General features: G+C 37.0%; 1 protein-coding gene across 1 annotated transcript in view; it reads left to right on the forward strand.

Moving 5' to 3' along the window:
- Positions 1-23,550, forward strand: part of LOC126236758 (cullin-3) — a 297,410-nt gene that overhangs the window by 248,851 nt on the left and 25,009 nt on the right. The window contains exons 11-12 of the mRNA XM_049946298.1: positions 9,355-9,607; positions 16,637-16,806. Coding sequence (XP_049802255.1) covers positions 9,355-9,607; positions 16,637-16,806 — 423 coding nt within the window. The remainder of the gene's footprint in view (positions 1-9,354; positions 9,608-16,636; positions 16,807-23,550) is intronic.

Here is a 23,550-nt window from a genome sequence, read left to right on the forward strand (position 1 = left end):
ATCTAGCCTGCCTTTTATCGGGTAGGAAATGCCTGACTGGACTGTGGTAGGAGATAGTGGGTAGGTGTATGGGTATGACCCATGGGGTGCAGGAATGGAAGCAAGATTTCAGTAGTGGTGGACAAGGATATTCTGTAGGTTGGTTGGATGGAGGAACAAACTTTAGGTTATGTGGGAAGGATATCCCTCATCTCAGGGCATGGTTAGAGCTAATTCTTACAAGCCCTGTTGTCTAGGAATGTGGCTCGTTGATTTGAGAAGGGCCAAGTTAAATGGATTTGGAGTAGCTGTTTGAGATTATGGAGGAAACAGCGAAGTTTGTCCTTGACAGAAGTCCGGGTCGTGAAAATGTCATCAGTTTATCTGAACCAGACATGGATTTTTGGTATTGACTGGATAGGAAGGATTCCTACTGTGGATTTTTTTTATAGGTTTGGCCCTTGAAAGTGAAATAATTGTATTTTGGGATGTGGTTGGCTAGGAAAATTGGAAATAGATGGTGGGTTTGGTATCAGGAGGGCATTGGGAATGGTATAGGGGATGTTGGTGTATAAGGATGTCAAATCCACAGCGGCCAACAGGGAGTCTGGTGAGAACAGTGCAATAAATGTGGAAAAACGATGAAGAATGTGAGTAATGTCTTCAGTATAGTATTTGAGGTCACAGATAATAGTTAGGAGATGTTTTTCATAAAATTGTGCGGTAGAAGCACAAGGGATGGTAGATCACCAATAATTGTTCATGCACGTCTCTCTTTCAGAGATTTGCAAACTGAAGACCAAACAGGAGATTCCCCACTCTATCTACTCAACTCTGTCACAAGAAACAATTACAGGTAGTCATCCCGTATTGCAACTGTAGCGTCCTTTTCGAAGAGGCAACTTCCTCCACCATGAGTGCCGCTATCTTTTCAGTTTGCAGATTGACTACACCTCCCCATCATTAAATGTCCAGTTTCCTTATGTGAAAAGATCAAATAACTTCACTGAGCCCTTGTTTATATAATGGTGTTATTTTCAGTTTACAAAATGGGCATTTATTTTCAGCTGTTAAGTGAGATTTTATGTAAAATAGTTCCTGTAAACAATGACTGGGAAGTGTTTGATTTGTAAGGGTGTTATTGTCAATCACCCATGTAATGTTTGGTGGAAACTTCCTGGAGTGGTAAATCTTGCAGCTGTCTATCATTGACAACATATTGTAAAGGTGTGTAATGATAATTTAGTCATATGGTGGTGAATTAGTGAATGATCAGAAAGTTACTGCACTTTTTTCACTTTTAATTGTCTTACTCATTCAGGAATTGCTTGGAGTTGTAGAGAGGACTACACTAAATGGAGCCACTAACCAAACATGCACAATATATCTTCTAATATGGGTGTGAGTATGTGCAATAAATGGGACTGATCATGTTCAGTTCTAGAACAGTAATCTGCTGTAACGCATTGCTTGACTTACATTGCATTGAAATATCTGAAGTTTTCAAACACCTAGTTGACCTCCTTCTGTCGCAGAGGGAGACAATTTAAGCCTCTGGTCATCTTCAGATGTTGAGAGAGGTTAGGCTGTGGTGATGCATTTGATGTCACTCATGCTGTGATAAGTATCCCAGACAGTGGTTGTGTAGGCAGTGAAATACACACTACTGAATGCATACTGACAGCATGTTACACTTTGGACAGGTTCTTCAATTTGGGTGGTAGTTAACAGCTCTGTCTACCGAGCTTTTTGATGTAACATCTCACTGAACAACTGCAAATAAACACTCACTTAATAAGCTGAAAATAACACCACAATATAAACACAGACTAAAGTATTTTGTCTACTCATGTTCTGAGTTCCAGAAAGAACAATACAGCTGCCATACAGGTCAACTAAGAATCAATTTCCTCTTCAGCAATGTAGAACAAAGTGTAGAGGTTTACACAGATTCTCTCCATGAGTGTTTTCTTACGTTAGTGTTGTTAATAACTAATTTCTGTATTCCATGTAGTCTTCACGCATTTTGTGGAATAAACACAGGAGGATTAAAAAACACAGAAGGGTCAGTAGAACTTTATGAAAGACCCTGTAGTTACTGCTTGTGACAGATAGAGTAGATAGAGTAGATAGAGTAGGGATCGCTTGCTCAATCTTCAATCTACAGACCATCGAAAGAGAGAAGTGCATGAACACAGTCTACTGGCATACCTTCCCATGAGCATCTACCATGCACATTCCTCTCACCGTCCACTCTCTTACAATCCTGGAACACAATTTATCCCGTGATACAGCTCTTTTGCACTTACATGTGATACACACATGTAATATTTGTTTTTAACCCACTTCAGTTAAAAATAAACATTAATTCTGTACCATTGAAACAATACTTTTGATAATGTGCAATTTTTCCATGCCTTGTAATGTGGAAACTATTACTCCTAGAGACAAAATGAATAGGACCTTTTATATAGGAAATGTAATGTAGTTTAATTTTTGATTGGTAAAGAGTATCACAAAAAGCTTTGGTTATCAAGTTATTCAAGAAAAGTATAAGGTGGTCACCTTTCAACCACCCACTACCACAACACCCACACCCAATTGGTCAGTACTTTTGGTATCTTGTTCATGGCACTCTCTCCTAACACCGGACAAAAATTTCCAGTAACATAAATTTTTCCCCTATTCGACTTTTATTGGTCTTTGTTGACTGGGCTTTCTCCCATTTGTCTGGTGTCAATGTATGTTCATTTGGTTCTGAGGAAAGCTAATGCGTAAGTCTACAAAAACACAGACAGGCATGTTGAATAGTGACACCATCGATTTGGAACTTCTCATTTTAATTTCAATATAGACAATTTTTTTGAAATAGTGAACAAGAGATTTAATGTTTCTGACTACATGCTCAGTTAACATTGCACTCGATTTTATATTTAAGTTGATAGAATGGGTATAGTAGGGAATGAGAGCCCATTTACAAATTTTGACTGCAAGCAGCACTGTTTGCTGTATTGTTAATTACAACTTCTACTATTTTTAAAAAAGTTTGTGTATTTTTGGCAGTGTGCCAAGGCAAAAATTCTGAGCAACCCAATACCCTCAAATGAGGCCCGTGCTTGCATCAAGATAGTGTGCAACAATAGCAACAAAACTTTATTTAAAGAAGTCCACCAATCAGTTGTTAAAGTTACTACTGTCTTCACATACAATTTCCCATGCAAATTATGATGCATTTGATTAGATAGTTGTGGTAGTAGGCTGGTCAAGAGTGTTTCCCTAGATGGAAGTTGGTAAATGGGGCACAGTGCTGAAGGTATGGTACCCTTTACAAATAATTTTAAGTAAATAACGAGTGAGTTCTTTGCTTTTAGAAATTGGGATGGGCTAATAATATTGACAAAATTCGTCAAAGAGGATTGTCCTAGTCCTACTGAAATGAGTTCCAACAAAGCAGCTATAGCAAATCACTTCTGCTGAAGGTTTCACTCTTTTCGCTTCCAGTAACAGAAGTAGAGAGTGAGGTGATAGAGATTGGAGTGTATTACTTGCAAGATAGTTGAATTTGTAGAGCTCGTTCCCATAGGTCTTTATGGTGGAGACATACATAACAATTCCATCTTCTCTAGTGGCATTTTCCTTTATCAGATTTCTTTTTAGTGATAAATTTGTTGATTACTTAATGTGGACAGGTTGTGTATTTTGATTTCATCAGCTGAATGCATTCTTAGATAGCATCACGTTACTTAGTTTGCATGATGGGCCTATGACCACAAGCCAGGTAGAGCAAGTCCAGAGCTTGTGGAATGGAAGTATGTAACATATTTAGGACCAAGCATGGTCCACACCAGTCATGATTCCACTTTCGTGGGAAGGTCATAATTGTAGAACGTACTATGTCTTCATCTTCAGTTCACTTACAGAAAATAATTTGTATTTTCACCAGTATTACTCACATGAAATAACTGGAAGTCATCTGTCAAACCAACATTAATAGTTTTTTTTATACAATTGAAGAAAGACACCTCCCAACACAGGAGCTGAGAAACAGCATACTTCAGTTGGAAGTTTTGCATCACCAAAGGTGTCAGCTACATAGGTACTCAGGCAGATCTTTGGAACTTCATGAGTGAAGAGAACCTCCCCCACCCCTCCCTCCCCAATTATCATTGCTCGAAAGATTTTTTTCCATTTTGATCATTTAATTGTTGCAAGGTGGCACAAGAGTCATCACTGATTCTGCCATCAGTTATTCGAGAAATAGAACTTCTGAGCAAGTATACCAGTAGGCAGCCATTAACAGATTAGAGTGGAGTGAATATGACACTCAGCAGTGCAGTAAATTACATACCAATATTGTAAAAATAAAAATTTTACAAACAGATGCATTTGAAAGTAAAGTTTAAAAAAATTCTATTTGTTCAGTGTTTATCATTTGAAGCATATTTGTGATTTACTGTAGTAAAGGGTAGTAAATAGCTTCCATGAACTCGTACTCGATGGCTTTTTCTGTTAAGTCACTAGTCTGTGTCACAACAGCATAATATAGCCAAGTGCTGTGTTTTGATTGGAAGTTTCTATTTACTGTGCAGGCATAAGATACACGAGTGTATTATGTAAATAGTTTTTGAATTAAATAAGTCTTTTTTTTCTGGAAGAACCATGCCATGGAGTCTCTTTCCATGCTCCAAGGGGCAAAAGTGATTCAGTGATTTATTTATTGAAAAATTGATGAAGTTGAACTATGAGTATGAAAGCAGAGTGAAATTTGTTCAGGCATCCCACATGTGACTTCACAGAAAACTGAAAAATAGTTTATGGTTCCTGGCCCCTGTTCTATTGCCTTAACATTCTGAATCAAAAATGCAAACAGTCACTACACTGAATAGTGCAGGAGAACCAGTAGATGAAAATATATAAGGATTCAAGTAGAAATCTATCAAATCCAATCTCTCTCTCTCTCTCTCTCTCTCTCTCTCTCTCTCTCTCTCTCTCTCTCTCGCACATAAACCAGACTAGAGTGTAGCAGAAAGAAGCAACCAGGCTTGAAAAATAAAAGCCTCCCCAAGTATCATGTTTCATTTTAGGAAGAAATACAAAAGGAAGACTCACTGAACAAGACTGAGGCTGGAAGGAGGAAGGGAGAAACTAGAAAAAGGAATGAGGCAGACTGAATAAGACCTATGCAATAGCAAGGTTGAGTGAAATATATGGTGAATTGACTGTTCCTCAGAAATCGTTCCTCGGTCCTTCTGTTCGCTTCAGTGAATTGTTCCTTCGGGCCCGTTCATTCGCAAATGATTTGGATACATCCACATCTACATAGATATTCCGCAATACCCTGTACTACCATTACTAGTCATTTCCTTTCCTTTTCTACTTCCAAATAGAGTGGGGGGAAAAACAACTCTCTATATACCTCTGTATCTTGTCTTTGCAGTTCTTATGTGCAGTGTATGTTGGTGGCAGTGAATCATGCGGCAGTCGGCTTAAAATGGTGGTTCTCTAAATTTTCTCAATTGTGTTTCTCAAAAAGAATGTCGCCTTCCCTCCAGGAACTCTCATTTGAGATCCCCAGGCATCTCTGCAACACTTACATGTTGTTCGAACCTACTGGTAACAAATCTAGGAGCACGCTTCTGAATTGCTTAAATCTCTTCCTTCAATCTGATCTCGTACAGATCCCAAAGACTTGAGCAATACTCAAGAATAGGTTGAATCAGCATCTTATATATGCTCTGCTTTACAGTTGAACATCTCTTTCGTAAAATTCTCCCAATAAACCGATGTTGACCTTTCGCCTTCCCTACCACAGTTCTCACTTGATTGTTCCATTTTGTATCATTTTGTAACGTTACACCCAGATATTTGAACGACTTGACTGTATCAGACAGGACACTACTAACAGTGTATCTGAACATTACAGGTTTGTTTTTCCTACTCACCCACATTAACTTACATTTTTCCGCATTTAGAACTAGCTGCCAGTCATCGCACCAACAAGAAATTTTGTACAAGTCTCTTGTATCTTCCTGCAGTCACAACTGCGAAACCTTATCATACACCGCAGCGTCATCAGCAAACCGCCTCAACTAACTGCCCATTCTGTCTGCCAAATCATTTATGTATACAGAGAAAAACAGTGGTACTGTCACACTTCCCTGGGGCACTCCTGATGATACCCTTGTCTCTGATGAACAGTCGCCGTCAAGGACAGCATACTGGGTTCTTTGAGCTGTCTGCATATCTGTGAATTTATGCTGTATACTCATACGTTTGTTAACAGCCTGTAAACAGGCACTCTGTCAAATGCTTTCTGGAAATCTAGAAATATGGAATCTGCCTGTTGCTCTTCATCCATAGTTCGCAGTATATCATGTGAGAAAAGGGCAAGCTGAGTTTCGCACAAGCCATGCTTTCTAAAATCATACTGATTCATGGACATAAGTTCCTCAAGAAGTCTCAAGGAAATTTATTATGTTCGAACTGAGAATATTTTCAGGGATTCTGCAGCAAACCAGAGTTAGGGTTATTGGTCTGTAGTTTTGTGGGTCCATTCTTTTACCCTTCTTATATACAGAAGTCACCTGCACTTTTTTTCCATTCACTTGGGATTTAGTGCTGAGTGAAAGATTCACGATAAGTGCAACTTAGGTAAGGGGCCAGTGCCATAGAGAATTCTCTGTAAAACCGAATTGGAATTCCTATATCATGCATATGGAAGTCTGTATGATGTCAAATGACGGTATGTTTGTGTGATTCTCCTGTGTGAATGATTTCTTGAACATGAAATATAAAACTTTGGAATTAGTTTTGCTAGCTTCAGCTGCCACACCAGACTAGTCAACAAGGGACTGAATGGAAGCCTTAGATTCATTTAGCAATTTTACATAGGAACAAAATTTTCTCAGGTTGTAATGTCTCTTGCAGCAGTCTCTCTGCGATATTTTCAGAAATTTTTATAAATTATATAACTCAGTACATATCTCAAAATATCTCTTCTTATCTTACCGATTCCTAAACTTTAATATATGATGATTATAAATTCAAAGTAGTTTCAAACCCTATTATTCCTTGGAGCGTGCGTTTACTCCATGGAATAGCTTCTCTGCTATCTATGTTTTCTCTTATGAAAAGAATGATTGAGATCTTGCCGATTAGCCGTGAAAGAACAAAGATGTATATGTATGTATTGTTGAGCTAGTCGCCATCTTGATGAGATTCTGTATGAGAAGGAATTTAATACATGAACTAAACTAAAGTAAGTGTGTTCGCGTATTATTTAACTGATTATTATTGACAGTGTCTGCTTACTACGCTGTGTTGCATGGGATCAGTGGGGAAAGTCTGATTTACACTGGACGAACCTGCCGTTTTGTACGCTCAAGATATGCAGTTTATTACTTTCAATAGATGGGCTAACACGGTCTTACCAGCAGATCTCCGGTTGTCCCCATGTGATCACTGAAAGTTAATAATTATTACAAATGTTTTCAGTAGATTGACTGACAATTATCGTCGCACCGAGACTTCGAAATTGCTTCACTGCCTTATGGAATATAAGTTAAGCTCAATTTAATCAGGATAGAACAGTATTGAACTGTGTGAATGTGAGAAGCCTGCTTTTTGAATGAAAATTCCCTTAGTATACGCATGTTTTTTACTATCCTGATCAGTGAAGCTAAATCAGGCCGGTGTGAGAGAGGTTTTTAAATTTCAGATCCCACAAAAAAATATTAAAAAGTTCTCTGCCAGATCTTTCGCTAAATTGTAACAGTTCTCTGCCAGACGTTTACACAGACACGTGAAGCTCTACTAACCTTTGCTTGTCACTTTTGGGTTATCTTTTGAATCAAGAGTGCAACAGCCTCTGCTTCTTCAGAATATTTCGAATTTTGTTATTAAACCATGCTGGGTCTTTTCCGTCCTTTAACCACTTATTGCCCAGAATTCCTCTACAGCCATCTTACTGGAAGTAAATGATGTGAGATGTTAACAACTGCTTATCTGCTCTAACTAGCAGAAACACTCTCCTAGCCTTCTTGACTGATTTATTAACTTTCATAACTGTAGTTGCTATAATGACATCATAATTGCTAATTCCTGTTTCTTCGCTGACATTGTTGATCAGATCCAGCCTATTTGTAGGTACAAGGTCTAAGATATTTCCATTATGTGTGGGTTGCAGAGCTAGCTGCTCAAGACACATTTTCAGAAAATGTGTTTAAAAGTGCTTTGCATGACTGTCTGTCTGTATCCCCCCCACCAATGAACCTATAGACATTCCAGCCTATACTCAGTAGGTTAAAGTCATCTCCAACTACTATTGCGTGATCTGGATATTTACTCACTACTGGTTGTACACTTTTTTGAATGACTGTTGAATTGTCACAATGGAATCGGGTGGCCAGTAAAAACATCGAACAATTAACTTGGTTTCACCTACATCTGTTGTACGTGACCAGATGACTTCACTGTCACATTGAAGTGCAATCTCAGTAGAGACAATATTTTTATTAACTGCTATGAACACTCCCTATGGCCTCTAACCTGTCTTTCTGGTACATGTCCATGACCCGCTACATATCTCACAGCTTTCCACTTCAGGTTTCAGCCAGCTCTCAGAATAATTTGAGTGCAAGTACTTCATGAATGGAAGTAAATTCAGGAACTTTAATACTTCGACAGTTTACTGAAAAAATTTTGACAGACGAAGTGTTTTTACTCTGAAAGTGGTCTGACTTCCTTTGCCACGTATCGACTGGCGAATGTTCACCAGAGTACCTCAAACTACCATCTACCTTCAGTAGATATCAATGTCAGATGTATGAAAGATAAATCATAAATCTGAGAAGTGATTTACTGTGGATGAACTGCCCAGATCTCCATGTTGATCAGCATTCAAAAATGTGTTTGGTATGAATTCTGACGCTATAGGGAAGTAGAATTATGCTTACAAATGACAACATTTGTAAAAGTACAAATACTGTTGTTTGTTTGTGAGCGTCCTCTATACCAAAGTGTGGAACTGAAGTTGGCTGGTGTAGATTCAAACTGAGAAAAGTGGTACAACATTAGGAAAAGAGCAAAATAGATCATTCTGCAAAAGTTGAAGTTTGATAGGACAGTTTGACTTACAGCTACATAAGGTAAAGGAAAAGTAAAGTTTGTGGTGCAAAGCCAGGACCAGACTGTAGTAGTAAGAGTGGAGCCTTACATTGTTCAAACACTATTGCACGACAAATTATATTTCAGAATGCTTTGCAAGTATTAGCTGTAGATATTACATTTTCTGTGACTATTTTTATATTTATAAAGTTTTATTGTCTTCATAGATCTACAAAATTTTTACCTAATATTTTGTCTTTTATTGTCAAGGTTTTACCTAGCCAAGCATAGTGGGCGACAACTTACTTTGCAGCCACAACTTGGATCTTCTGATCTCAATGCAGTATTTTATGGGCCTCGAAAAGAAGAGACAGATAGTAAGGATGGTGCAAGTTCTTCATCAAGTTTACTATCTGTTGCATCTCAAAGAAGTTGTGGGCCCAGAAAACACATAATCCAGGTGTCTACATATCAGATGTGTGTGTTGATGCTCTTCAACAACAGAGAAAAATTAACTTATGAGGTAATTATGTAGACCTAAGAAATGTTTATCATCTCAAAGTTGTCTTCTTATTTTCAGAATGCAGGCAAAATTTGTTAATTTTTCACTGATTAAGATTAGCCTTGAGCATTTAGTTAATGTTTCTGAAGTGAAAGCAAGAGCAGTTAGATCTACATATATTGGGCTATTTCCTATACACATGATGCCATAATTCTCTAAATATAATGAAAATGTTACACAAAATGAGACACTGTAAGGAATGCTAATATGTGGTAAAAGAGTGGTGTCCAAATCTGTGCTGACTATCCAGTATTGGATTTTCTGTGGTGCCCTTGATTTGATACAGATGAATGCCTTGCTGATTCAACAAGACAACAACAAATAGCTTTTCCAAAATTATTCTATTGAACTATGGCCATTTTTTATGATTTTAACATCAAGTTCAGTGGTACTTAGATGACATTCCATGCAGTTGTACTGTACCAGAGTTAACATTTTGCCTGGTGAGTTGAAAGTAAATTGAAATGAAGCTCAACTGAGGAGTAATTGTGCGTTCTCACTTTTTTTACTGTAAACAACCAAAGAATAATACTTCATTTATCACACAGGAAAAACAGTTCAGATTTTTCACTTTCATGGTTACAAACTCTAATCGAAATAAAAAAAAAAAACCAGTGCAGTGCAATTAGCATCTTCCTTATGAATGCACAAAAACTGCCTTGCAGTAGTTGGTATAATTGGGATGTCACTAGCCTCATTGGGGGGAAACCTTTAAGCCCCCATTGGAATCCCACATTTGGTCAACCTGACAATCATGTGTCTCAAATGATGATTAGTTACTTGGCTAGGGTTGCATAAATTCAACACACGCCGTACTCATGTGACCATCATGGCTATCACCTTATTGGCGCACATAAAAGGTATAATTAGTTTTAACTTACGTAACTCTGGAGAGACGAAGATTATTCACCTGCAGCTTTGTGTTCCAGTTTGTGTTCATTTTATCCTCACAAGACCATCAACTTAGTATCAGAAGACTTCCTTCAGACTTAGGCTGAATATAGCACTGGTGGTTCTTCCCTCAGTTCACAGTGTCTGTCTTCATGTTAATTAATAGTTTCTTCTGTTAGTAATATAGGGATATGAAGATCAGTCTCTGTGTATATCGTGATTCTTATCAAAAGTTCATATGTCGTTTACCCATTGCTTCTGTGATGTACTGAATTCATGATAGGTTGAACTGATGGTACGAATTTGTACCATACAGTAGGGTTATCTGTACCAAACTTAGCAATGATTGTGGCCAAAGTAGAACTGATCCTCTCAATCTGCCCATAGGCTCTAGGGATGTCTGTAGTTATTAAAATTTGTTCAGTTCCTTCTGTCCTGCGATAGTGCTCAAATTCTTGAGAAGCAAAGCAAGCACCTCTATAAGTAATTACTTGGGCTGATTCCTAAAATAAGTTTCCTGCTATTCTATCGTACTAATTGGTTCTGCTATTTGTTTAGTCTTTATATGAGGAATCCCAGCCAGGTAAATTTGTTAAATGGCTCTGTAATATGTACAATATGGTTGAAACCTTTCTTCTATCCCGATTTATTATTTACAATTAAACCTTTCACAAATTTGAAAATAATATTTTTCACTTTGTTAGTCCAATCTTGTTTTGTTTCCTCTTCTGTTCTATTTATAGCATAATCTCATTTCTCATGCACAATCTTGACTATTTTGTGTTGCATAGTGCATGGCAATAGTAGAATCTCCCTTGTGTCTTTGTACAAATTCGATCTCTGACAAAAAAGTTTTCACAAGGACATTCTTTGATAATGTTCTTGATCTCTGTTAACCTATCTTCCTCTTCAGCATCCTGATTACACCTATTAAACAAGCAGAAAAATTAAACAGTATATTTACACAGTGACTTAAAGGATCTGCATGTTTTTCCTAGAACAAGATTACTTTTCAGTGGTGTAGGCTTACTTTTCCAAGAATAGAGCACAGCTTGCTGTCATTGGTGGCAAGCCCTTCTTATCTGTGATCTTTTGGAATGCATCATAAAAAGTGTATTCCCATTAAATACACCCAGTATTTCCTTAAGGTGTTGACAAGAGCCAAGACTTAAAAGCTCATAACTACCATATTTTTCCTCTGGAAATGTTGTTTTCTTACTCATGTAAGAGACTGGATGGAAATTGTCACCATCTGGACATCTTTGTAACACAGTGGAGACTCAATTAACTGGACTAATTGTTGCCCTAAGTCAGTTGGATAATTGAAAATCTGGAGAACTGAATGTTTGAAGTAAAGCAATTTTCATGTTATTAACTCTACAGTCATAACCCACGTTGTCTGTGTGTGATTTTCTTTTAGTGACGTAGTCACACGATTATCTTTCTAGGGTTAATACATAATGTTAGGTATTTATTCAGTACAACAAAAATAAATTAAACTTACTTAAATCAACAAAAAATCAATGTTCGTTAAGAGAGTACAGACAAAGTAATTTTTTTATAATGAAAACAAGTTTTTTTAATAAAATAAAAACAAGTTTTTTCTCTTCTTTGGTGCTGCAGCATGGAGTGTTTATTTGTAGTGAACTCACGGTATCACTCTGGTTTTTGGACCATATGAAAGCTGTTTCCAGGGCTTGAAATGCATCTGCATGAGTGGTCCTACATCATTTTCTTCATCTACATTTTCTTATATTTCATCTTCTTGCATTTCCTGCTGTTCGTTTACTTGCAATATATTTTCAACAATTTGGTCATTACTGTCACAAATGAAGCCACTCTTTGATATTGTTGGCATCACATTGCTGATGTATTTCTCTCTTCCACTACAGAATAATGCATATCAGTTATTGAATTATTGTGCTCCCTGTTTAGTATTCTGCTCAAGGTTTTGTTCAATTTCTTCCCTTCAGTTGTATAAAGTGACATAATAAAACTCCTAAATTCATTTGCTGGAAACATGACATAATGACTTCTGTGTTATCTTCATCAACAGATAACATTCACATAAAAGTTTTTTCTGTAAAGTCGTTTATTTCAGAAACATATGAATCCATTGGTTGTGGCAAGGACGTCACATTAGGAGGCAAAAAATTTGACTGTATGTATTCTCTCTTCTCTCTCTAGCATTTCAGCCATAGAATGGGTTGGCACATTCTCTAGTAAAAATAAGGGGTTTTCCTTATTTACCAATTTAGTTTTGAAACTTTATTACTAACAGATAAAATTTTTGTCATACCTGTCAGTGATTTTCGGTGTTTATTCATGTACTCACTCTTTACTACATACATTTATATCCTGGAGTGGAACACTCTTGCAAGGAAACCACAGATATTGACAGTAATGATTTCAGATTTAATCCAGCTTCATCAGCATGCAGCTTCATTATTAGCATCAAGAAGTCCAAATCTTAGTCTTTTTGTCGAATTCTTTTTAAAACCATCTTTAAAAGAATTAACCGCATGTACATTAGTAGACTTTTTTTCATCTTGTATTTTCAGTTTGCGTATTCCATTAAGAGATTTAAATCTTTACATCTATCCAGTATTTACCACAGATGATTCATCGCCACCCAGTTTTATTTATTTATTTATTTTTTTGTTTTAAGTGTGTGATGCGTTTTCACAGAGCAAAGGACTAGATATCAGTTGCCCAGTTGATCTTTTTGCAAAAACCAACCATAAAAAGCTTCTTCCAGAACTTCATTTTTCAGTTTCATCATCACTTTTCAATGTTTACTCCCATCTTCACTGTAAAGTTTGCAGGTGTAAGGTGTACTGTAAAATTGAATTGGTATTCTTCTTAACATTGCTTTTTGTAAAAGTACCAATGCCATGCTACCCATCAGCTAATATACAACCAGATTCTCCTTTCTTTAATCAATCAATAATATGTATTTTTAGTAGTAAATGGCACAGCAATCAGTTGCAAATAATGTTTAATGGAAATCCTGATTTTTGTCACTGTGTGGCCATCTTAAGTGCAGTAAATGTAAGTTAAAACATTACAAACACTTAAGGTGGCCACACTATGACTGAAATCTGGATTTGCAACGAACATTATTTGTGATTGATTACTGTATCCTTTACCGCTTGGAAAGCAGAATCAAACTTAGTGCTTGTTTTATCTTTATAACACGACTCTCTTGTGCTTTGACATTTTTAACCGGAGACGTGACACATTGCAGCAGCATTCTGATTGGCAACTGTCTAACTCAAGCAGTGATGAAACATGCCTTGTGTAAATCGGATAGTAATGAAATGTGTGGGGCAGAGATTGTGCAGTGCACAGGTGGATAGTGGCAGTGTGACATGTCTGTGCACACACAGACTAGGCTACAAAGATATTTTCTCACAATTGAGACAGTTCAGATAATCACCAAACTGTATAACTGAGGTCCAGATAATCGAGTTCTCAGTGTAACACAATTCAAAGCCTTCTTTGCATGCATCTTTGTATAGTTCAGTTTTGAATTTTTGGTTGTAGATTTTTAAAATTGTATCCGAAGAAAGGATATTTTGAGCACCTGGAAGCTCCCTCCGTATTTTGTAAAACTTAAATTCACAATCACTCCTCAGTAAATCTTGCAGAGATTTGGCAAGTGTAGAGTAATGTGAGGTAAAGTTACTAAAATATCAAGTTAGTTCTAGGAAAGTTTCTACTGCTCAAGTAGATTTAAGCTGTGGAAAGTTTTGAACAGTTTTTGTGTTCTCTGGAGGGTGTAGGATTTGTTCATAATCTATAAAGTATCTTACAAATTTAAAAATTCTCTCAAAGAACTGACATTTTGCAAAATTAATTTCCCAACTGCATTATGTTGCTGTTTTTAACACTAAAAATGGTGGTCTCTCAAGCACACTCACTACATCAGTGTTTATAAAGTGCTGGAAGAGAGCAGACAAATTTGATGACAAAAGTGGAGCTTAATTGAACTGAAATTGCCCTGAGTATTGCAGATGAAGTATAATGTAGGCTTTCACCTTGAACATCAAAGTGAAAAAATGCATTCTTGTGGTCTAGTTTGCAAAACAAACAGGTATCTGTCTAAAAGATCGTTCACTCTCATTAGATTTAGTTTTCCGTATTCATTATGGAGGCGATACTCTCCTTTTTTCTTTTTCACAATTTCAACCTGTTTAGCATATTTGAATGAGTTTAGTTCTATTATTCCTTGATCAAGTCACACTATGGCTTGGTTGCCAACAAGTTATTTTATCTGGTTAAAATCTTCTGGGTCAATCGCTCTTCTTTCACAATAATTCCGATTGTGATATCAGTGGACTTCATCTTTGTTGGGTATAATTAGTCACCAAATCTTACATGTGTCTCTTTGTTTCATCACTAACAGAGCTTTCGGTATCTAATTCTGGTTTGTCTGTTGTACAGATACTCGTGATATGAGCTTTCCATTCATGCTTCCTGAATAGGAACAGCATTGTTGATTATTAAAACTTCAGTTTGATGTAGATGGTGGATGCCAACTACCGTGGCTAAATACATTTCAGTTTTCATGTTGTCAAGCTTAACAGTACTTATTTGTGAAAAAACAGTGTCCCCCACCCCCACCAGAAAATGCTGTCCAAAGTGCATCTGTATTCTGCAATGTTGGAGCATCAATTTTTTGTAACATCTTGCTGTGGTAAATTAAGTTCACTGCCACAGTCAAATAGCATGCTCACTTCTCAGGTACATATTCAAAAAAAATTTTAAAAATGTTTCTTTTTAATACTCTTCTTAACAGTTAACTGTACCCTTTCATTTATTCTTATTCTTTGTGCATTTAGAAGAGATAAGACCAAATGCATTGCAATTTTATGAACAGTTAATGTGTCTGTAAAAAATCCTTTTTGAGTTGTAAATTGTCTGTAAAGCTGAAATCTCTTTTTCGTCATTTGATTAGAAGTATTTTGCATTATTGGTTAATATGTTTGTTAATGCACCTGTGTTTCATGATGGCTGTACATGAAAGTATTACGTATGTCTCGACCATCATCCTCCGGAAATTAATGCACTGTATCATGGTTACATTTCAGGTTGTGTGGTAATGGTTTTTATAATTTACTAAACTGCAAGGCTTTTACTGCTCAGTTCTGCACACTTACAGCTATCTTTGGTTCATTTTGATAAAATATGTTTTTTGCCTTGTGTCAAAAGTACAACTTAGATTGGTGTGTTCTCTTTCAAGAAATCTTGTGCACATTATAATGAAATATATAGTTGGTTCTAAACCAACTCAGCTCCCTTAAAATGGCTTTGTATATGACAGAAACACAAAGTGTTTCTGGAAAATTTTGATTTATTGTAAATTTTATCTTTGGAATCCTTAAAATAAGAGACAGCATATTTTAACAATGTAGGAAAAGACACAGTGCTACTTACTGTAAAGAAGACGTGTGAAGTTGCAGACAGGCACAATTAAAAGACACTTACATAAAGCTTTCAGCCACAGCCTTCATCGGCAAAAGAGAAACACACAGCATTCATATACACAAGCAAACCAACCTCATGCACCCATGACCACCAGCTCCTACATCACAGGCTGAAATGCATTTCAGCCCAAGATGCTACGGTTAGCTCATAACTCTTGTGGCCTCAATTCCTTACATGTTTGTATTCGTAGCCTAAGGTTATTGTTTCTCCAAGGATGATAACAGTGGGTTCTGATATGGCAAGTGTCTGTTACATATTGCTGTAATGCCAGCCAGGTCTTAACAATAAAGATTTTCTGAAGGAATAAAAATTGCTTCAAAACTGCAATAGAACGGTCTAAATTTATTTTTTTAAATTTCTCAACAAATTGAGAAACACTTCAGTTGTCACCCAAGACAAAAAATTTTCATAATTTTGTTGTTTCAGTGAGATGAAATTTGACTCTCATTGAAAGATTCTAATGGAACTGTTACATATTACTAAGTCACTCATCTGTAATTGGCAGAATAAAAGTATTTCACTTAAGTGGAGATTTGAACATATACTTGGAGCTGGCGTTGGCCATGCTATAAGCTTTAGTTTCACTGAATTAACTTCTTTTCATTGCAGGAAATCCAAAGTGAAACAGACATACCTGAAAGAGATTTGATCCGTGCCTTGCAATCCTTGGCTATGGGAAAGGCAACGCAGCGAGTTTTAATTAAAAACCCAAAAACCAAGGACATTGAGCCAAATCATTTGTTTTATGTAAATGATTCATTTACTTCAAAACTCCACAGGTACAGTTTTTCATAGCAAGAATAATTTGTGTGTGTGTGTGTGTGTGTGTGTGTGTGTGTGTGTGTGTGTGCGTGCGTGCGTGCGCGCGCGCGCGCGCGCGCTGCTCAGTGCCGCCTCTGTGCGGTGAGTAGCAATCTGTTGTTGCTATCTCAGAAATAGTATGTAACACTGTACTTTAAAAGCTTTTACTGTTCTTACCCAAATCTAAGCCGCACCCGAAAAATGAGACCCAGAATTCAAGGAAATCAAAGCCACACTTGAAAAATGAGACTTGAAATTACTTCAATATGGAAACGAAGTTGGTTCATTCTAATATGATATACAAATTAGATAGAGTGGATGAAGGTTACAGCAGTAGTAGTTGTTTTGAAGCTGTAAGCTTAGCACTTGAGCTAAAGGAAGGTTATTTTGTAGATTAATTTACTCTTTCAAACATTTAAAAACCACATAACTTGTCTGCGCAGAATTTATAGTCTTACAAGATTTAAAAATTAATACTACAAGTCAGTTGCTGTGCTTCATTTTTGACTGTTATCACTATTCAGCATAAGAATAATATGAATATAAACATTACATAATACTTACATTCTTCCACGTTTGCTGTTGTCTCACTCAAGTTTGTTAGACAAGCACGGTTTAAATGAGGTAGCACCTAACACTAAAGAATACATGGCATAATGTTTACATTTGTATTATTCTTCGGATGAAGACAGTACATGAATCACAATTCATAGGAACCATATCTTGTCACTCGTAGGGAAACATTGAAGACGTGATGCAAGCAGTATTGACGTAAATTGTATACATGGTCTTGCCAATTGGCTTTTTTCATAGTAGGTTTTTAGTGAAGACTTCAGTTGTATGGCCAGCAATGCTTATAGAATAAGAATGAAATTAAAGGCAGAAATATAAAACAAAATTTCATTATATTTATCATGCAAATTTTGTGAAATATTGAAAAAGATCAGTTAGATAATTATGAATCACTATCACTTGATTTAAAGAAAAATTGAGCTGTTCATAGAATTTGTTGACCTGGGAAAAGCATTCGACAATGTAAAATGGTGCAAGATGTTTGAAATTCTTAGATAAATAGGGGTAAGCTATAGAGAGAGATGGGTAATATACACTATGTACAAGAGCCAAGAGGGAATAAATAATAAGAGTGGATGACCAAGAACGAACTGCTCGGACTAAAAAGGGTTTAAGGCAGGGATGTAGTCATATGCCCCTACTGTTCAATCTGTACATCCAAGAAGCAATGATGGAAATAAAACAGAGATTCAGGAGTGGAATTAAATTTCAAGGTGAAAGGATATCAATAATACAATTTGCTGATGACATTGCTTTCCTGAGTGAAAGTGAATAAGAATTACATTATCCGCTGAATGGAATGAACAATCTAATGAGTACAGAATATGGATTGAGAGTAAATCAAAGATGGACAAAAGTACTGAGAAGTAGCAGAAATGAGAACCGGGAGAAGCTTAAAACATCAGGATTGATGGTCACGAAATAGATGGAGTTAAGAAATTCTGCTACCTTGGTAGTAAAATAACAAGCAACGGAGGGAGAAAGGACATCAAAAGCAGACTAGTGGTGACAAAAAGGGCATTCCTGGCTAAGGAAAGTTTTACTAGTATCAAACATAGGCCTTAATTTGAGGAAGACATTTCTGAGAATGTACATTTAGAGCGCAGCATTGTGTAGTAGTGAAACATGCACTGTGGGAAAACCAGAAAAAAAAGATAATTGAAGTATTTGAGATGTTGTGTTACAGACAAATGTTGAAAATTAGATGGACTAGTAAGGTAAGGAAGAAAGAGGTTCTGTGGAGAATTGGATAGAGGAAAGAAAAGTGTGGAAAACACCAACAAGGGAAGGTACAGAGTGATACGACATCTGTTAAGATATCAGGGAATGACTTCAACTACAGGGAGTTGTAGAGGGCAAAAACTGTAGAGGAAGACAGAGATTGGAATACATCCAGCAAATAATTGAGGACTTAGGTTGCAAGTGCTACTCGGAGATGTGAGGTTGGCACAGGAGAGGAATTCGTGACAGGCTGCATCAAACTGGTCAGAAGATGGAGGACTCAAAAAAAAAAAACTAGATTCCTTGTTGCTTAGTTCTTTGTACAGAGCATCGTCCTCCATACCATCTATTGCATTTGATATCAAACATTTTTTAAATGTCTGTTGCACAGTATGATTCGTAACACAGTTCTATGTGTCATCAAGACATTGGCTCATTTGCGATAAAATTGCATGTTTTACATGTCCTGTTGGTGTCAGTTGTCTGTCATTATTTGAAAGCCAGTCTGTTAAACTCATTTAAGCTTTTCCTTATTCAAAAGGATGTCAAGTATTTGCAGAATTGACAGCATCATGCCTGGAATTACAGTCAAGTCCCATTTGCTTTCTAACAGTTTTTGTCTTACTGCAGGTGTTGTATGGCCTGTGTACACATCTATCACCAGCAGATTGTGTAAATCAAGCATTGCACTATGACTATGATTCTGTACGAGCCTAATCCATTCCACCACCATGTCCTCCAAAATCACCCGCTTTCATTTGCTCATACAAAACACAGTTTATGGAAATGCTTTGAATTTCAATTACGTCTTTCATTTGAAAACTACAAATGGAGCTAATTCATATCCATCTGCTGTGGAAGTAATCACGATGGATAGCCGCAGTTTTTCACTCTGATAAATGAATATTTATATCTTTCTTTTCTGTGGCATCAACCGTATAATTCGACGGCATGTCAAAATATGCAGGAGTTTGGTCAGCATGTCCTATCTGGCCAAGAAGATATTAGTTTTCAGCACACCATCCGATTATGCAGCACTGAAGTGCCACAAAGTTTTTTTTAATGTTTTTTGGCAGCTTCTGTGCAATTGAAGTTCGCCTCTGAAGTGAAAAACCCCAATGCTTCATGGAAAGACCGATCCAGTTGCAGCTAGCCTTAAAATTTTTGATTTTGTGCACTGAATCAATTTCATGCGCCTTAATTTTTAAAATTTCAGCATTCACGGCAGGAATTTCTGATGCTATTCGTTAACAAACTTGTTTAAAATTACTTAAAGAGCATGATACCAGCCATGTTTTGACCCACTAATGGCCTTCTTGGTGCTGGAATAATTTGTCTCTTTGCAGTCACCATCCTGTATCACAGACCTGCAACATGATTAGTACTTACTTCTGCAGATGATTTACCTTCCTTCTTGAATTTGGCACTATAATGGAAGCACATCATTATGGTTCACTAACACCAGCACTTCACTGCTTATATTTGACAGCAAAAGTTAGTTGTGGTGGCTCCTAGTGCCATTTTTCAGAACTTCCATTTGCTTTGCTCTTGGTTCTCAGTTTCAGGTGGTTTTTTGATGCTGCAAACTGGAAAAAGTGTGGCTTAGCTTCCAGTATATACGGTATACACTTTTTATTTGCGGTTTATTGTCCAGTTTTCACTTGCATATAAAGTTTTAATCCAGACAGATACTTTGATAAAAGAATTGCTGGCACTTGAATCTGTATTTGGTGTTAAAATTTTTCTGTTTTTCAGAAAAGCTTTTCTTGTTGGTGTCAGTCTCTATTTTTTGTCCTTCCTACTTCAGTTACTGTCAGTTATTTTACTGTCCTAATAGCGAAACTCACCTACTACATTTAGTATCTCATTCATCAATAGCAAGACTCACATTCTATACTTAGTGTCTTATTTCCTAATTTAATATTCTCAGTGTTGCCCGATTTAATCACACTACGTTTCAGCACCCGTGTTTTTCATTTGTTTATATTCATTTTATAACTTATTTTCAAGGTACTACCCATTCCCTTTTGCTGATCAGAGTTGTTTGCCATGTGTGACCTAATTCCTGTGTCATTGGAAAATCCCAAAAGTTTTCATTTCTTTAATTCTCTTTTCTAATTTCTCCTGGGTTTCCTACATTGCTTGGTCAGTATACACGTTGAATAACTTGCGAGTTAGACTGTAACTCCCTTCTTAACCCTCTAGCTGTGGGTGACGTGCATGTGTGTGTTCGGCTCTATCTACATAGTCTACAGGGGACACTGTTATTATGTTGGACGTATTGGGTTGATACGTAAGTTTGTAGCATTTTTATAAGTTTATAAGAAAAGCAACAGACTCGCATAACAGAGACTTGACTCATCTATAATACATTCTCCTTCTCTATTTATGGTAGTCTGTGAATACTGTGGCAAATTTTCAATTGTGCAACTGCAGCAATCATGTGGTTTTGAAGAAAAGAGCACTTCATGCCATATTCGGAGCGCATTATCATCTGGACTGGAAGTTCCTTGAAGAGTTGTTCGATAGAGAGCAGACAAGTGAAAATCTGAAGGTGCAAGATCAGGTGAATAATGTGGATGCAAAAGGACTTCCTAACACGTCTTCCATATATAGTGGTTTTTGTCAGTCTAGCAGAAAGCGGGTGGACGTTATTGCGGAGTAACATCTCTTTACACAGTCTTCGTGATCAGTATTCCTCAATTGCATCTGCAAGACATATCAGTTGTTGGTTACACCTCAAGGAAGCAATTCATAGTACATCACACCACTGCTGTTCAACTAGATGCGTAACATTATCTTTTGTGAATGCCTATAGGTTTTCATATGGGGAGATGCTGCTTTGTTTTGGCTCAACTACTACTTTCTTTTCCTTATGTTAGCATTAAGACACTATTTCTCATCACCAGTAACAATACAGGATAGGAATGGTCAGTGTTATTCATGAGCCAATTGATGACAAGCAAGCAGAAATGCACATAAGGCCACCTGCTGATTTTTGTGATTTTGGCTTAGATCATGTGATACCCATCAGTCATAGCGTTTTTGTGTTGTATATTGGTATTCCAGATGCTATGAGTTTATTTATCAATTTGCATTTTTTATTTGTAGTTCACTGTTGCTACTTGAGTTTACATATTGCCTTTTTGTCATTTGGAGGTGAGGGGAGCTGTGGACACTAGAAAATGGAATGCCAAGTGGAGAAGTCTAAACATTTCCAACATAACTCTTGTGTATGAGTTCAACAGAAGGGTGACAGCAATGGAGACAGCTAGAAACATTTGCGCTGTGTATGGGGATACCATTGTACAGAGTACAGCAAGAAAATGGTTTTGTTGTTTAAAAGAGAAGTGTTTTGACATTAGTGACTCTCCATATTCAGGAAGACCCCTTTGGGGTTTAATGAAGATTGTGTAAACGCATGAATCCACACCGATCCACATCATTGTACTCAAGAACTGGCAAATGGTGTGAACTGTGATCATTCCACCATTGTGCAACACTTGCACGCAATGGGAAAGATTCAAAAATCGAATGTATTGGTACCACATGCTCGAAGCCAAAATCACAAAAATAGCAACTGGTCATCAGCAATTGGCTTGTGGCCAACTCTACCCTATGCTATCCTATATCACTACTGGTGACTGAAAATGGTGTATTTATGCTAACATTTATATTTAATTGTCAGGAAGTTGTTTCTGAAAGTATTTGGATGGAGTGTAGCCATGTATGGAAGCGAAACGTGGACGATAAATAGTTTAGACGAGAATAGAAGCTTTCGAAATGTGGTACTACAGAAGACTGTTGAAGATTAGATGGGTAGATCACATAACTAATGAGGAGGTATTGAATATAATTGGAGAGAAGAGAAATTTGTAGCACAACTTGACTAGGAGAAGGGATCGGTTGGTGGGGCATATTCTGAGGCATCAAGGGATCACCAATTTAGTATTGGAGGGTAGCATGGAGGTAGACCAAGAGATGAATACACTAAACAGATTCAGAAGGATGTAGGTTGCAGTAGGTACTGGGAGATGAAGAAGCTTGCACAGGATAGAGTAGCATGGAGAGCTGCATCAAACCAGTCTCAGGACTGAAGACAACAACAACAGCAACATGCTAACATAAGGAAAAGAAAGGAATGTTTGAGCCCAAAAGAAGCAGCAACTCCCTGTACAAAGACCTGTGTGCATCCACAAAAGATAATTTTATGCGCCTGGTGGAACAGTGATGGTATAGTGTACTACAAATTGCTGGCCTTTGTTGTCAATGACTGTTTTTAACGCCTTGTAGACCCACTCCAGGAAGTCTGCGTGAAGTGATGCAACTCCATGGTAACACCTGCCCACATTCTGATAGACTAACAAAAACATTATACAGGAGTCAGGCTATGAAGTCATTCTGCACCAACATTATCCGCCTCATCTTGCACCCTCAGATTTTCATCTTTTCTGCTCTCTATTGAACACGCTTCAAGGAACTTCATTTCCAGATTAAAATGTGCTCTGAACATGTTTTTCTACAGTTATGGAACCAAAATTTACCCCAGCATTGACAAACTGTTGTAAATAGTGAAGGAGAAAACATTGGTGATGACTAAAGTCTCTGTTATATGTATCTGTTGTTTATTAAATCTACGGAAAAACACTACAAACTTATGCACCACCCTATATCGCGTTTACTCAATTATAAGCCAACGTTTTTTCCCAAATTCGTCATTAGAAAACTACGGGATCATCTCATATTTGCGTATTAGACTATTGTTGCTGTGGTCTATGTTTTTACATTATTTAACAAATTGATGCAGGGGTCGTCTTACATTTTCAAAGGACGCTTGGGTTATTGAGGTCAGGTGCAGATTTATTTTGAAAAATTCAGGAGGGTAGGTAGGGCAAACGTTACTTGTGCTTGAACAGGTTGCAGATAAG

The sequence above is a fragment of the Schistocerca nitens genome, chromosome 2, assembly GCF_023898315.1.
Source record: "Schistocerca nitens isolate TAMUIC-IGC-003100 chromosome 2, iqSchNite1.1, whole genome shotgun sequence".
NCBI lineage: Eukaryota > Metazoa > Arthropoda > Insecta > Orthoptera > Acrididae > Schistocerca > Schistocerca nitens.